The 16,671-nt window shown below is 42.4% G+C and overlaps 1 protein-coding gene across 1 annotated transcript in view; it reads left to right on the forward strand.

Annotated features, from left to right (window-relative positions):
• The window catches only part of fto (FTO alpha-ketoglutarate dependent dioxygenase), a 116,574-nt gene that overhangs the window by 50,106 nt on the left and 49,797 nt on the right, over positions 1-16,671 (forward strand). Inside the window, exon 8 of the mRNA XM_061039117.1 lies at positions 3,119-3,243. Within this exon, the coding sequence (XP_060895100.1) occupies positions 3,119-3,243 (125 nt within the window). The remainder of the gene's footprint in view (positions 1-3,118; positions 3,244-16,671) is intronic.

Genomic DNA, 16,671 nt, shown 5'->3' on the forward strand with positions numbered 1-16,671 from the left:
AGTGTCTTAGACACTCTGGTGGTCAGCTAGTAGCTCTGTTTTATGGAGTGTAAACCTTTGGTTCTGCATGCATCTTTTTTTAACCTTCCTCACTTTGAGTATTTCTTAACTATAATATGACCCAGGAAACCGAAAGTTTAAAGGAATATACACTATATTGTATGGTGCGCAGCGACAAAAAAACAATCGTCCTATTCCTTTATTCTGTGCTGAATGAGTGACATGTCTTTATGTGATGGAATAGACAGATGCTTGTTGGTGTTAAGATACAGTCCTGGCTGGAGGTGTTAGTGAGCCGCCCCAGGCTGCCCTCCAGCCAGCCTTCGCTTGGAATGCTATCATCACTCCAGTTCTCCACCAACCAAAATATCACCTCAGCCTGGCTCTGTGTTTGTTTACCTACCCGGCCTTTGCACAAGGCCGGAAATGTTTAACCTCTATCTGTAGTCACATAGATATGGTCAAGTTTGAGTTTTGGAGACCAGTAGAGGTAGAGGGTAGAGGCAACCAGGCCCTCTTTGTCCTCTAGTTCACCTCGGGATGTGGCCTGGGTCAGGGGGACATCTGTGGTCAGCATCAGGCTGGGAGAGGTGGAGGCTGAGGATAGCTACTGTCATCAAGGGGTAAATAGAAGGAAAGAGCAGCCTGATTAGTGCTAACACAGGCCCAGAGATAAAGGGCTTGGTCTTGCTGGACCAGTAAACAACCTGTGGGGTGTCCAAATGGCCTGGGGATCAGCCTGTGGCTAAACCTGAAGACCTCTTTCAGCACCACGTCTTCTAAACACAAGATCTGAAGAACACACACATGCACACTTTGATGGGGAGGAAGTTTGGTAGCACACATTCACAATATTAGAGGCACACCTATACTCACAAAAATATCCAAGAGTAAACAAAGGAGAGGACATCACATACACACCCTACAATGTACACAATCTCCTCAAGCAGAAGTTGTCACCAAAGTAATTAACGTGTTTAATGGAAAGGTGGCAGACTTCACTCTGCTGGAAGGCGTTAGGGTTTTTGTTGGTGACCTCTGTCATCATCTTTGTTCTTGGACTAAAACAAACTTTGGTAGAGTTGTCAGCTGTCTGCTCAAATGTTGAATTGGGTATCTGCGAGTATGTCAGTTCACTTATCTGAGACCCTTACCATATAGCCTCAAACATCATTGGCTTGTGGTTAATTTTGGTACATAAATACCAAAAAACAACAGTGTGGTGCTAACAGTGAGTGTAATGTCGGTCAAAGAAAAACAAATATCAGCAATTATCAAGTGATTTTTAGTCACACTTTGATTGTGAGGGGTTATTATGTGAACACATTGGGGTATAGGATAGGATAGTACTTTATTGATCCCCCGAGGGGAATTTTGAGCGTTACAGCAGCACAGACAAGAAAGCTCAAAAATACACATTAAACAGAATAGATAAGATAAATAAAAATAAAAAATAAAAATAAAAACAGGGGGTATACAGTACAAAATGAATGATGAAGTTAACTGAGGGGAATTGAGAATTGAGGCAGTATTTGCATAAAATGACAAGATAAAGTGACAAGTGATGATTAAATTGACTTGGTATGATAGGTATATTCATTGGCTTGCTAACTTCAATTAAAGTAAGCACACTGGACTTTGTGTAGCTTTTAATTTTTGTACTGATTTGGAGCCCGGGCCATCTGTAGGAAGAGCTGAAGAACGCCCGGTTAACACTTCAAAGCAGGTTTGAAATCAACTTCAAATCACTTGCTCTTCAATAATGTGCCTGAAACAAGAAAGCTGTGCTACACAGCCCCTATAGCAAAATGATATCAACTAGCTCAGGTGGCGATACAGTCTTTATACACTTTCTTATACTGACACTCATCCCTAAAGGACAGTGTTTGATCCAAACCAAAGGGTACATTTTCCATAGTGAGCACAGCCTGCCCTGCTTCCCTCCTGGACACTGTAATCTTTGGTGTCTCCTCAGAGTCAGGTGTAATCAGTCACACATCCCCACATGTTTTGACACCTGTCCTGTGTGGTATAGAGGAAGTAAGCATATTACTCTGTCGACAAATCACAATCCTCTACTTCGGAAGTGCACACACAGACAATCAAACCTATCTTAACATGAAGTGAGACAGACAGGTGGATTGTCAGAAAGGGATTAAAAAAAGAGGAAGAGTGGAAGAAATGAAGGTTCCCTTTACTTTGGGGGGTATTTTCTTTTTTTTTAAAGAGGGCTGGATGACTGGGGAGGCAAGTGACTGTTAATGGGAAGAAATGAACGCGCCTTACTGGTGGATGTGACAGGAAGAGACTGTTCTTAACAAGGCGTCAGAGTCACTCAGAGTTATAGATCCATCACTTCTCAGAGGCTTGGAGGAGGAGGAGGGGGAGACATTTAAGGATATTCAGAGAGGGAGAGAGTCTGTGAAGGGTAGAGAAGAAGAGGGAGAAGGAAGGATTTGACTGTGGCTGACAGCACTGCATTTAATTTGGGCTGCCAGATCCTTTTTCATTTGACTCCCTCTCAGCCAGCTTAGAGGCTGCAGAGGACTTGGAGGCGAAGGTTTGCAAGGATGTCTCAGATTAGCACTGATGTGCCACGTCACACTTTAAGTCGGCCTGTAATTCGTGTTCAACAGGGGGATACTCACACATTACACTGTGCTGTGCAGGACGTGATTAATTGACTCACACTCTAATATTGGATGTAATTTGCCCATCCTCTGATGTGAGACTGACTTTATACTAGACTTACTGTATGTTGCCATCCCAGGGATGTTATAATGGAGTCTTGGCTCAGAGCTGAGTCATTTTTAAACTGAGGATAGAAGCTCAGTGACAGAGGGAATCACTTCAGGTAGACTTTACACTTTTTTCATACAGTGTGATATGCAAAGGGTAGGTTTAATAGGCCCATGTAGTTTTAATATGTACAACTTGAAAATAAAGTTGTTTAAAAGCTGAACTATACCACTTAAGCAACTGTCTGAAGAAGTCACAGTAAATGAAGACAGGATTTAGTCAAACTTATTTTGGATGTGTTTTTCCTTACAACTTTTCATTTAGTTGAAATTGGTAAACCTGTTTTTTAAATTTTTTTTATTCTGCTTCTCTTTTGCAGACGATGCTCTTCCTGGCTGAAGTGGAGCAAGAGGGCCAATCAGGGGAGGGAAGGAGAGAGCTGGCAGAAACCCTGCTGGCTGCCTTGACAGACAGACAGCAGCAAAGACAGACATGGAGAGACAGGTAACACAATGTACACCTGACTTTGTTACTTCCATTGGTTTGAAAAAAATATATCTGACAGACGCATGAGACAGGTAAGTCGCTCTATGAAGCATTCAAAATAGTAACGCCATAACACAGTGATACAAAGACAAAGATACAGTCCAACATACATTTGGAAATACCATTTTATCCAGTAATTTAGATTGTCAAATTTTCAAGTTTTTTTTTCTTTACTAATGTGTCACATAATTTGGTTTAGGCCGCTTAAAACTGTAGTTGTACAACATCACCAATGAACAAAGAGGCCAATTATTGGTGAACTTTCTTGCTTTGACGCACACAAACCACTTAATCGCTCAAATAAAACATAAGGAATCGTTACAACCAATCTTGGCCGTACAAGCCTCAGCAAAATAGCAGTGAATCTACTGGTTAATAAGTGTGATTACATCACCTTAGTCCTACTTTTGTTCAGTGATCATTGAATCCTTTGGAAGAGCTGTTGTGAATTCCACAGATATGCTGGTGTAGTCGCTGTTTGTTCGTGGTCCTAGGGCCTGGCAGCTATCAGAGCTATCACAACGACACGTGTGTCTTGGATAAGGCCAGTCACTTCCTTCCTTCTAGATAAGGGCAGAGAGCGCACGGATTAGAACACTGGCCATTCATTCAGATAAAGAAGGGCCTCACACACACACACACACACACACACACACACACACACACACACACACACACACACACACACTGCACAGTGTTTTTTTAGCTGTTCATTCTCTCAGTCACTCTCCCCCCTCAGTGAGGACACACACAAACGCTGGCATGCATGTATGTACTAGCTCCGCATTCACATATGTTTCTCTGCTTATTGTCTCAATCAACACATTTGACCTCAGTGTCACACACAAACAAATACACCTACAAACATTTGACCAGACATGATCCAGAGCCTTCAAAGCAAAGGTGCCACAAGCAGACTCCACAAACTAGAAATTCCTGAACATCTTCCTTTAAAATAGTTTTAGTTTTGTTGCCTTTATATTTGCATTTCACCATATTTGAGTTGTCCCCCCTAGTTGACCCTTAGCTGTGCTCCATCCAGATGAGCCTTGTAAACAGCCTGTTTCCACACACCTTGCTTTGCTGTGTCAACGCCCACCACCTCACAACTATGATGTAGGGCCCGCTCTGATAGTGCATTCCAGCTACAGGTGCTGAAAACTAGGAACCATCCCACCAAACCCACCCCCAACTTAACATCAGCACCATGCCCCCACCATCCCCGTTCCCCCCGCCACCCACAATGAAACGTTACCACCTTCTAGACTTAGCTCAGCCGCTCCCTAACATCCTGACAAGCAGTATCACAGTCGGGACAGGAAATGCTCAGTACTTGTCGGCAGGGCAGACAGACGTTTACTCTATCAGCAGTGAAAGACTGATTAGATTAGTTTTTGGAGGAGGGTGACAGACCCACACAATATGTTTGAACTCCAGCTGCTCCTGATACCTCCTCTCCCCTTTACACACATTAAATGTCTTTCCCTAACCCCCCCCCAAGCCCCCACTTACAAAAAAGCCAGGGGTCATCCTGTCAAGTGGCTGTCAACAGATCTCATTTACACAAAACTAAACACATCGCTATGTGCAATGTTAAGTGCGACGTTCTGGTTACTGATTACAGATCAGTGTCTGATGAGGGTTAAGGATGGCTTTGTACTTCTTTGTGGAGGAAGAAAGAGTTTGTCTTTCTTTAAGCATAACTAACAAACAGACAAAGAAATTGTTTGAATTGAAGAGAAGTAGGCTCTATTACAGAGTAAAACACAAAGTGAGAGAATTAAGTTCATTTCAGTCTGATGTTTACCAACTTTCATTCATTATAAAAAAAGCACTCACTAAAATAGGACTTTTGAAATTAATTTGCTGATTCATTTCGCTGCTGTTCCCTAAATTGGGCGCACTAATTAGGTTTTCACACAATATGCAACAGGCAGGCTTTTATCATAATACTGCCTTTTGTTTCCATGGTTTCCATTCAGCACATAATGCTTGCAAAAGGATGGAAAAAAGGGGGAAAAAAGACTGATTGATGACTCTTGCTAGAGGCACATAAACATAAACAACCAGCACTGATTGATTAAGTTTCTCGTTGACTTTTGTTTCTTAAACACCAGTTAAAACAGCACTCTGTGCGATGGAACGTTGGGCCTGCAAGCTGCCATTTTATGCCTCCGGCGCTTTTTTCTTTTAGGACCAGCAAGAAGGGAAGAAAGAGAAATTGGACCTGGTGACCATAGGTTCTTCACAAGAGAGTTATAGGCACTCAGAGTGAGTGATGCCTAGGCTCGCCCTGCTTGCAGATGCAGTCCATTCATTCACCGTGTGCCAATGAAATTATGAGAGCTTTTTTATTCTTATGAGCTTTTCTGGTAACTGAGTTTTCCAGATGCACACGGAGAATTCTTTGATAGATGCTACCCTCCATGTCCCTTTGGTAAATGCTCCATGAGTTTGCCCTCAAAATAGATGGATTATTATGTGGTTGGGTTACTTTACTGAAGCAGAGCAGTTGTGTGTGCCACACAGGAAGTGCCGATTGAAGAGCAAGGGACAACCTCCAAGGAACAGGCTTATTAGGGTAGGAATTGGCTCATCTCAGAACCATACAGATTCAAAAGCATTTTTAGGTTTTGCAAATGCATAGATTCTGTTCCAGTTCAAAGGATATACAGGTTAAAAGAAGGTTTCGTAGTTTGTCAAACTGTGAAGGTGGAACCACACCATACCAAATTCCATAGTTTTGTTTTGAAATGTGCTGTATTTTAACTAACTCATAGAAGACACTTTGTGTGATGTATTTTGAATCTGTATGGTTAAAGTATGCTAACATTTGAACCTCCTGGATGAGGTGACCTCATGCTGACCTTCCAAAGCCTAGAGGTCACTTCTGTGACCAACAGAAAAAAAAACACACAAAAAGCTTTGTCACAGCCGGCGAGCAAACACTGAGGGGAACAGCTGCGAGTTTTGTACTGACCATGCAAACTGCTGTAGGCTTTGTAAGGTCATTATATGATAATGAAAATCATTACAGAATTACATGGGGGTTTAGGACATGAGAGCAGCGGGAGGGGAGGGGAGGGCCACATTGGGTTTGATAAATGGACTGTGAAGGTGCCCATCTGGCCCTCTCTATGGCTTTTTCTTCCTGCTCTTTTATCCATTTTCGTCCTTTACTACCCCTCTTTCATTCTCCTCTTCTGTTCGGCGTAAAAGCAAGCAGGCTCCAGTGAAAGATTAACAGAGTGCATACTGAACTCACCTCTGTGGAGGAGAAAAGAAGTGGGAAGACAGGCGGAGGTGTTTATGACCTAAAGCAGGATTTGTGAATGACTCGGCAAACCTTGTTCTCATGTCTCTCAATGTGGGCTGGTAGTAGAGTAGGCAACCATTGACCTTTGGCATTGGAATCTGTTGGACAGCTCAAAACGTGTGATTGACTGTAGATAGCAGGCAAATGTACATTGTTTAATTGTGTTGGGTTTCATAGTTCTGCTTCCTGTTAATGGCAAAGACAGATTTGTTCCTAGTAGCTTCAATGTTTTTCAATTTTTGTCAGGAGCTTGGGTTTACTCCATGTGACAAGTGTGAGCCAGCAAATTTTGCAACTAATATGTTAAACTTACAATGTCCCTTTTACTGTCTAATTCCATTGTAAATTGGAAAGACAAGGAGTTGACCAATGCAATAGCTCTACTCTCAAAATCTGTGGCACAGTACATCTTTTGCCTGTGTTTATTACTTTCTAGAACTTGTTAAGAGTTGGTGAGGTCTCAATCCCAACAATGGCTAAATCAGCTGACATGGCAAGCAGAGCTAGAGGACAGAGAAGGAGGTCCACGTGTCCACAGCTGCATTCATCACTCAGCTGTCCAGCTTGGCCTATGACCTGCAGGGCTGTCTCCCAGCCTCCATTTGCCTTTATGTTTCCTGCCATTGTCGTCCTTCCTTGTCCTCACCTGGATAGGGCCCCGCGACACAAAAGGTCCAGCCTGTCATCGAAACCAAGGGTCACTTAAGGCCAGCAAGGGCCAGAGAGCTGGAGTTGTGCCTAGCCAGGGTTGACCCTCTCTCAGTGATGTCAGTTACCAGTTGCACCCCTGTGGAGATGCATAGAGACAGAGAAAAGTGAGGAGAGAGACCTTCACTGGCTGGAACTTCATTCCAGGACTGGTGACATTTCTTTTGTGTTGTCCCTGATAGATCCTGCCTCGATTTCTCTGATGGAGTGCGACGGGGAGTTATGGGAGACAATGGTGATCCCTTGCCCCAGATGGGAGTTTAAAATATTGTCAGTGCCGTGTCCACAATAAAGAAAAATGAACCGCATCCTTGTCTAATGCAACAATTACTTCAATTACAAAGCCTTATGATTACTATCATGCCATAGACCATACCCTTTTTTCATAAATAAATAAAATTCATAAATTCAACCCCTCGAAATGCATAGATACCTGAGACTTTTTGAAATCTGCATGTGTTCAGCTGTCATTGTTTAATTGTTTTTGGTGGGTTTGAAGTTTAACTTTTACATTTTTGTATGTGGTACCTGGCAGGTCATCATGAGAAAGAGTTGTTGGGTTTGTTGGATGCAGCCCAACGAAGATGAAATTAAGCTGCTAATAGAAAGGTTTACTTAGCGAAGGTGGTAGTGTTAGGGCTGGCATCATAACCCAAGGTTCTGGTTGGCAAAGGTTGATCTGGGCATGATGTCAACCAGGCTTGGATGATGTATGTTTCAACCCGATGTGACAGGTTTATCAGATCTCCCAGAGAGCTGCCCCACGTTTGCCTCTACATCACCCCCACGACCGCAGTCCTGTTTAGTAAGCAGAACAGACGCAGCTAGCTCATTCTGTTTTCCTTGGCATGACTTGCACGCCTAAAGTTTTTCTGGCTGCGCCCTTGTTTCTCTTTACCTCAGGGGTTTGCTAGCAAACACCTGTGTGTGGTGGGTGGAACCCTCATCCCACAGCCATTTTCTCGGTCTGTGTTGTCTACATGTACTTTTTCTTTGTACCACCTACTTTAGCCGTCATCTGCAATCGCTGTGTTTACTTGGTTCATGGCAATGGAGGCGAAAACAAATAAGTACATGTCATCTGTCTCTTTCATCGTCCGCCAGCCTGTAATTAGCGCAAGCGCAGTGGTTAGCCTAAGACGCTGTCGTCTAATTTGTCTGTCTTTATCTAAAACATATCTGTGTGGTCCCTTAGACCGGTTACATGCGTGCAGCAAGATCGCCTGTGGCCTGGGTGTTTGTGAGGTGTGTGTTTGTGTGTGTCTGATGGTAAAATATGAATTCCTCCTTCATGCACCCGCCCCTGTTTAGCAATCAGTCAGTTATGCATGACATGTCCTGACCTCAGCAGAACCTCACAGCTGCTGTTGCCGTAGCAATCGCCCTCCCATCTTAGATAGCTCCCAGGCTGGAGAGTACTTCAGAGTATGTCTTATTCTTGAAAGAATGTACTTTGAACCAGATGACGGATGATCCCATTTCTGTTGCTTCCTGTTCACTGCACCAACAAGTTTTAACTCTGTAAATTATATTCACTTACCTCTATCTCCGCTAGTTCTAAAAGCTGTTTGAATGCATGTTTTCTCACATTTCGTCGCCAAGTATGGGAGCGAAACGTCCACATCACACCACCTTTGTAAATTTCTGTGCTTATCCTCGCCTGAGTCTCAGTTGCATTAAATTGCTTCCAGGTTTTAATGGAAACAGTCGTTTTATAATTATGCATTTCACAGTGAGTGTTTGCCAGTGACATGTGGCACAGAAAGGCAGAAAGAGAGAGTTAAAAATGTCATTAAAATTCCCACAGACATTTAAAGACACTTGTTGCAGAGACAGTTGCCCCATAAAACGCAGCCTATTTTAATATGGAAACAAGATTTGCATTTGGAAAAGACAGTGTGGTAAGCATTATGGTGGGGGTTGTGGGTATGGACCTGTTTTACTGGTAGTCAGGAAAATCAGGACATTCTTTCTGGTCTAACCCAACATCCCAGAGAGCTGATAGAGCATGATTGGTTGAGGATGTGTGACAGGCACGTGACATTTACAGCATGAACATGGCATTATGGTTCAGCGGAGACATTGTCATTACAGTTAAACTCATGAATAAACTGTCAATCATATTTGTACTTTGATTGTACGTTTAATATTCAGTTACAACTGCAATAAATGTATCAACCTAATGCAAACATTTTGCAAAGTTAAAACATTGTTTGTGTGCGTGAGATAGTGAGCACAAGCAGAATCATGACAGAGACACATCTTATTTATTATTATGTATAATATTGTAATATACATTTTAATTAATTATATCTAGCTGTCTATCTATCTATCTATAAATATACATGTAGACATACACATATGTATATATATAGACATATACTGTATATAAATATAATATATATATTTTTAAAATACATATATTTGGACTTATACTGTATATAAGGATATATCTTATAAACATTTTTTTATTTAAGTCTGACCTGTGGCTACTTATCTGCAACCTCCCCCCCCCCCCCGATCTCAAAAAAAGCATAATCCCCAAATTAAGTCTTAAAAAATATATATAATAATTTACAAAATCTTATTAAGTCAAGGTCTGTCATTCACCTTGTAGGGAGTGGTGAGGCGGCACCCTACCGCCCTCTATGGACCAGACGCCACTGCCTACATTGCTTGAACTCTTCATTTTACATCAAGCATATTGTCTCTTCAAGGCTGGCAGGTCATAAATTATCCTGAAGGTGAGGATGGAACTTGGAGGAGATAGTTATGAAAATTTCATCTGTCTGCCGTAGCGGCCGCAGCTGCTCCTGTGACCAGCCGTGTGCGGGAGGAATTACACTGGGTCAGCGTTCGTGTGTATGTGTGAGGGCAAGTTCTTCATTTTGTGCATTTGCATAGATACAGGGACACATGTGAACAGTTAACAATGTGCATGTATATATGGCACAAAACCATGTGAGTCTTAGTGTGTTGCCACATTTTTCCCGTGTGCATTTGGGTGTCACTGCACCAATGTGTACAGTGGGTTGGCCGGGTAAGACCTGCCTGTCAGTGTGTGGAACATCTCTGGCGTCCCTGTCACCTGAGGGCCCCTGACTCTGCCCCGAAGCGGGGAGACTAGGAGGGGGGACAAGCTCACAGGGCGGTCCCCAAGCTGTCTCTGTTCATTACCGCTACAGAGACGGGACATGGCCGGCAGGTGGCCAGACCTTTAGTCCTTGCCTACTGTGATCATCTGCTGCTTCACCGTGTTTGTGTGTCTGTGTGGGTGGGTGGATATTAAAGTGTGTGAGTCTGAATAAGAGTCAGAGAAAACCTGTAACTTATGTATCCGAGCAGGGAGGTGCATATTTTATATTTGACCTACAAATGTGTGTTGGTGTCTGTGACAGATTATTGCACTGAAGCGATGTGCCTGTGCATACACATCACTTATCACTGTGTTTACACAAATGTACAGAAATTCTTGCATTTGGAGATACTCGAATGCTGCTGTGGCACTTTCTTGACAGAATGCAGAGCAGCTCCTCTCTAAAGACCGCTGCTTCAAGTGGCAATTAGTAGCAAAAGAAATACACAGTAAACTCTCCCTGCATCCCCTCCTGTGTCAATCTGCAGTTTCCTGCAAAAATTCTATTAGGGCCAAAGTCCATAGCTGTTAATTACAATTCTAACTAGCTGGCCTCCTGACGAATGGATGAATTCAGCAGCGATGTAGGATAAAAGGGATATCAGCGATTTCACTTCCGAGTACAATGGCAGCCTCTGAAATGGGTCATCAATCCCACAGTGATAAATGTCTGTTGGAGTAATGACTCTCTTATCGGTGCCGGATTACTGCAGATATTTGTAATTAGTGTAGCCACACAAGTCCCCGACAGATGTTTTTGAGACGGCACAATATTGAAGCCTTGTTTAAGCGCTAAATGGGAACTTTCAGCAAAGAATAGGCATAGTTAGAGCTATTGTATTGCGGCAGACAGGTAAATCCTGAGAACTGAGATGCTGTTTTGGCTGTGGGAATGTGTGTCTGTGTTCCTCTGCATGCTGATGTAGACCTATACCTATTTTACACAGACACACACACACACACACACACACACAAATACTTGAGCTCATGTCCTAATAGCTAAATACACAGCCTAAGGTCCATCCTTTAGATATTGAGCTCAATCGTCACATGACTGTGAGAGCCAGGGGCTCCTCTTCTCCTCCTCTTCTTCCTCCTCCTCGCCCTCCTCCTATCTCAGCCCCAGAGGTAGCCACTGCTACGCCAGGGGGAGTGAACGATTCACTTTTAACTTCCATTTCTCCTGTTTTGGGTCGAGATTCACTAGCCGCCCTGAAGTTTTTTCCTTCTTCCTCCACTTCCAGCTCTCATGAAATCACAATGTGATGTATTCAGCCTGAGGTGTAGCTCTATTCACAAGGCAGTTTGACACTACGAAGCCCTGCTCTGCTCTGCTTTCACAAGGTTTTTGTACAGATGGACTGCTGACAATTCAGTTCTACCTATACAATTGTTCTGGCTCCATACGACAGCTACTTTAACGAAAGGTGTTTAGGACTCATTTTAAAAGAAGGCATCTATTTTTTTCAATAGTGAGTCTCTCAACCAAAGTGTGTACATAAATTATACATATTCTTGAAAAGTATTGCTAATTATTGCTAATTATCCCTTTGTTTATAGGTTTTAAATTTTTTTTTTTTTACTGTTACTCCTGGCAAAATATACTGTCACAAAACCTACTGTTCAACACCCCCACAAACCTAAACACCCACACACAGCCAGCCTGGCACTGACAGACGTGTAAGCAGATGCAGCCAGAACTGGTAATGGCAGGTGATTATAAGTGGCACATGTGCCAAACTAATTAAACCCCTGGGTTGACAGCAGCATTTGGTAGCACTGGCATTCTGGCATGCTGGCATTAGAATAATTGTAGCAGCAGCACATTTCACCTGCGAGACTGCAGCTAACAACGTCATTTATTTTACAGCAGGCTGCGCAGGTATTGCTACAGAGGCCCAAGTTAGCTTTCTTTAGCTTTGACATGTATGAAAAGATTTGGGACAGATTAAACCACTGGAAAAAATTGATTCAGGTGCATTTCAGAATTTGCTGTACATTTATTGAAATAAAACCTGATCTAGAATAGTTTTGATATTAACTCAAACACATATAAATGTGCATGTATTTCTATTTTAAGGATCATAAAATATAAATAAAAGCATGAATACAATATTATAAATTAAATAGTCCAGGGAAGAAGATACTTCTTCCCAGCACTGGCATGTCTTGCAAATGAAAAATTGTAATGAATCCCCCCCTCCAGGTAATCTTGTGAAAAATCCAAGTAAATTAAGTCCAAAGTTCTAATTTAAGAAGTTATTTGAAGGAGGACACAGATTAATAAAGGCTCATATCTTCATGAAGGCTGACCCGGCTCTGCATGTCCCCCAATCAGAACAAACTGCAGAAGGCATGCAGGCAGGAAGGAGACAAGGACAGGAGGACGAGCCTCACAGTTTGTCTAGTGCTCAGGTCATCACGTCTCCAGCTGGAGGGCTGGAGCTGTGAGTCTACCTCACAGAGGTCAGGACAATGCCAAGAGGCCAAAAACTGCACCAGGAGGCCCACCTGCAGACTTGCATCTCCACACGGACACCTCACACATGCACACACCTGGAAGGTTGAGTAAGAACTCCGACATACCTTTCTGTGGAAACTAGTCTGGCTGTAACCAACTTGACTGATTCATGTAATTGCCTTGTGCTATGCAGCAGGTGTGGCTTGGCCAGGTGCACACTACGCTGCTTCACAAGGTGTGTGCACTTAAGACGAGAGGTAAATCTAATACAGTATGTGTATCAGGTGTCGGAGTGAGTGCAAGGTATGCAAGGTCATGCATGCTTTGTCAGATTTATGGGCTGTGGTGTGTCATATCATAGGCTGTCGTGCAATAGCCACTCATGAACTTAGGCATTCTTTATTATTTCCATGCAGTAAATTACATTGATGACACCGTCTTGTCCACTTGCACATAATTGTTTCCTTTGCTTAACTGCAAATATATCAGTTGCCCCAACTTCACTATACATATTGGGTTTTATTGCACATGCATGGACTGTGTTCACTCGATAACTACTGTGTTAAGCTGGTTGTAGAAGTGAAAAATCAGCTCTTTGAAGGCACAAGTAAGTGGCCGATGGCAGCTGATAGCTGGGGCTTAGTGGATCCTCATTATGTGCTGTAGCAAGCTGATTAAAACATTTGATTTGTTCCCAGTGTGTGTGTGAGCATACAGTCAAGTGCCTGTTGTGTGTGTCCCGTGCATGTGCAAGTGTGCATGTGCGTGCGCATGTGTGAAAGAGAGGGCCTTTGGGCTGCTGCGGTGTGTTATCTGTTTTTTCAACCTTGTCATACTAATTACAGTCCATATTTACTTACATTCTCTTTTTGTTTTCTGCCCTCGATAGGCATCTGTGAGCGCCGTTGCCTGGGCTGTTCTCATTAATAAACTGATGAAGTGTGATAGGTCTATCTAGTAATGATACAGGGAGCTTCTCCGAAAAAAAGAGGTCATGATACAAATGTTGTCAAGCTTTCTGCAACCACAAAGAATTATGTTCTTGTTATCAGTGACACTATGAGTGCAGTTCTGCCAATGACTGTTAGTGGGGAAATACTCCATGTTCAAATCAGAGCCAAATGAAAAAAGACGCTAACATTCATTTTTTTATCAGAACGTTATTGCATTTCATTATTGTCCCTTGATAAGCTTAATATATTTGTCCCCAAATTAATGTGGGGGATGGGAAAGGATTAATGGGAAATAATAGAAGAAAAAAGCTGAACAGAATGGATTTTATTTTTCTAAGTTCTTCTTTATCTTTCCCTTTGAATAACTGAATTTCCTTTGAAATGAAAACAATTTGAGAATGTTGACCTGTGTCTTAAGTTACTGATGATGTTTCCTGGTAGGCTCAGCAGAAAATAAAGATAGAAGGACCTGACCACATCCTGAAACGGTTGATAGCTTTTCTGAAACACTATTTCTGATTAACCAAATCCCTGTAGTTAACTCAACTGGTTACAGCAGAATCAACAACATCATTATGCGAGTCCATGTGTGTTAGAGACATATAGACCAACTTACAATAGGATTAGTAAATGGTTAAACTGAACAGGAAGCTGCGCGAGGATACATGGCGGGGTGCGCAGGGTAAATCACCGACAGCTGAGTTTTATATGGGGGAGGTGGGTGGTAGGTTGGTAGGGTGTTTGGGGGTGTGAATGGTTTTATATGAGAGTGAGTGACTGATTCCCAGACATGGAGCACAGTGCATCCTGAATGGGTAAATGGCATTTTTTCAGACTGTTAGTCTGGGAAAACATATGGTGCCATTTGGAGGCCCAGACTGGTGCACGCTGTTCTCCTGTAATTAGACTGGCCCAGCAGAGCAGCTACATAACTGCTTCATGATAACAGCCCTACTGTAGCCTACAGTGCTGCTGCCACCCAGCCCTGGCTTCTGCACAGGACCAGCACACCACATTACACATCCTGTTAACACACTGTTCAACACCAGTGAACACCAGTGACACCACAGCTTTGGCAGCTGCACATGTGCACTGAGGGCCAGATTAACTGTACGTATGCGGTGGCACACGCCGAAATATGCACCACTTCTTTCATTTTACATGTAATTGCGACATATATGAACATTTTCAGTCTGAATTACCAAAAGCCTTGCAATCAGTGACTGGGACTTCCTCATGGTTGCACATTTTTAGGAAGGGTTTCCTTAAAATGTTCAGTTCAGCGGTTGGATTTCTAAAAATAAATCAAATATGTTGATGTCTGCAACTAAAATTGTCAAAGTTTAGTTTATTATCCAAAGGCTCCCCCGTCACCTCCTTACTTGGACAAATATTACATTATTTGAAATGTTATAAAACAATTTTTTATTGCATTTCTTTATTATTAGCAATGCATTTTATTCCAATTGGATATTTTTTTGCTACCTTGGTACAGCTAAATCTTCACCTTTTTGGGAACACTAGTGTGAGTGTTTCTATAGAATCCCTCTCTATACACACTGACTCATTTATAGTTTATTATATGTACTGGGATATGCACTGTTGCCCATTTGGATGTGCATGTACTTCCCTTGTAGTGGTTTTCTCTAGAGTTGATGTTGGTTCGCCCTATCCTAAATATGCTAAATGTCACATTTAATGTACATTTATAAAACATGTATGAATCCATCCCCTTAAAGGAATGATCCACTTAAACATCTCACATTTTGTTGGCCTGCACTTTGAATGCTTTCTGTGTAAAGGTAGGACACCTTTTCTTGTTCCGTTTTTTTTCTTTGTTATTGTCTTTGCTCTGTTCTTTTTTTGTGATCACACCCCACCCTCCCTTCATCAGGATCAGGGGAGCAGATTGTGGGTCAAAAGCGTGGGTTGTGTTGGCAGGGCTGTTGGGGCGTCAGCTGGGCTGTTGTCCTGTCAGGGGAGAACAGCCTGGCAGCCCGGCGGGAAGGCCCTGTTAAAGATACACTGCTGGGAATCGGACTGAGCCAATGCCTGGTCCAAACCACACACACATGCACGCACGCACGCACGCACACACACACACACAAACTGGAGGAGGAATGGTAAGGAAAGTGGTGGGGGTGTCCAAACCTGGGATAAAGACATTTCCTCCCTCATTTATAAAATCTGACACCACCAGTCTGTCCTCTCCTCCTTGCTCATCAGCATCCCTCTTCAAAGATCTCAGACATGCTCGCGCACACAAGTACCAACATACACACACACACACACACACACACACACACACACACACACACACACACACACATGCTGGTGTTCAGATACATTAAAAATCCAAGCTGCTCTTAAGTCTTAAGCTGCAGTTCCTACTGTACCAGTAAATACTTACTCAAAAGAAGAAAAAAATATAAGGCTTGAATTTATTCTCCCCTTTTAAGTTTGTTTAAGAATTGTAAGAATGTTTCTCATAATAACAAATGATCTCCTGTTCATTTCAAACTCATTTTTCAACCACTTTTTAGGTATAATTTGTACATTTAGGATTTGACTTAGTGGATCCGGGAAACACTATGATTGGAAAAAAAGAGATATTATATTTATAATAAAAAATGTCAGAAACCTTTTTGCACTTTAAACATAGCTGTTTTCATGTTTTCAATGTTTGTGATTATCCTTAAACATGGTTTGAATATTTCATTTTTCTTTAGAGGACATTTAAGGGGAAACATTGTCACATTTCTCTATACGTTCAGGACCAAAGATGTGCAGCCAACACTGGTCTATATGCACA

The sequence above is a fragment of the Labrus mixtus genome, chromosome 1 (genome assembly GCF_963584025.1).
Source record: "Labrus mixtus chromosome 1, fLabMix1.1, whole genome shotgun sequence".
NCBI classification, from domain to species: domain Eukaryota; kingdom Metazoa; phylum Chordata; class Actinopteri; order Labriformes; family Labridae; genus Labrus; species Labrus mixtus.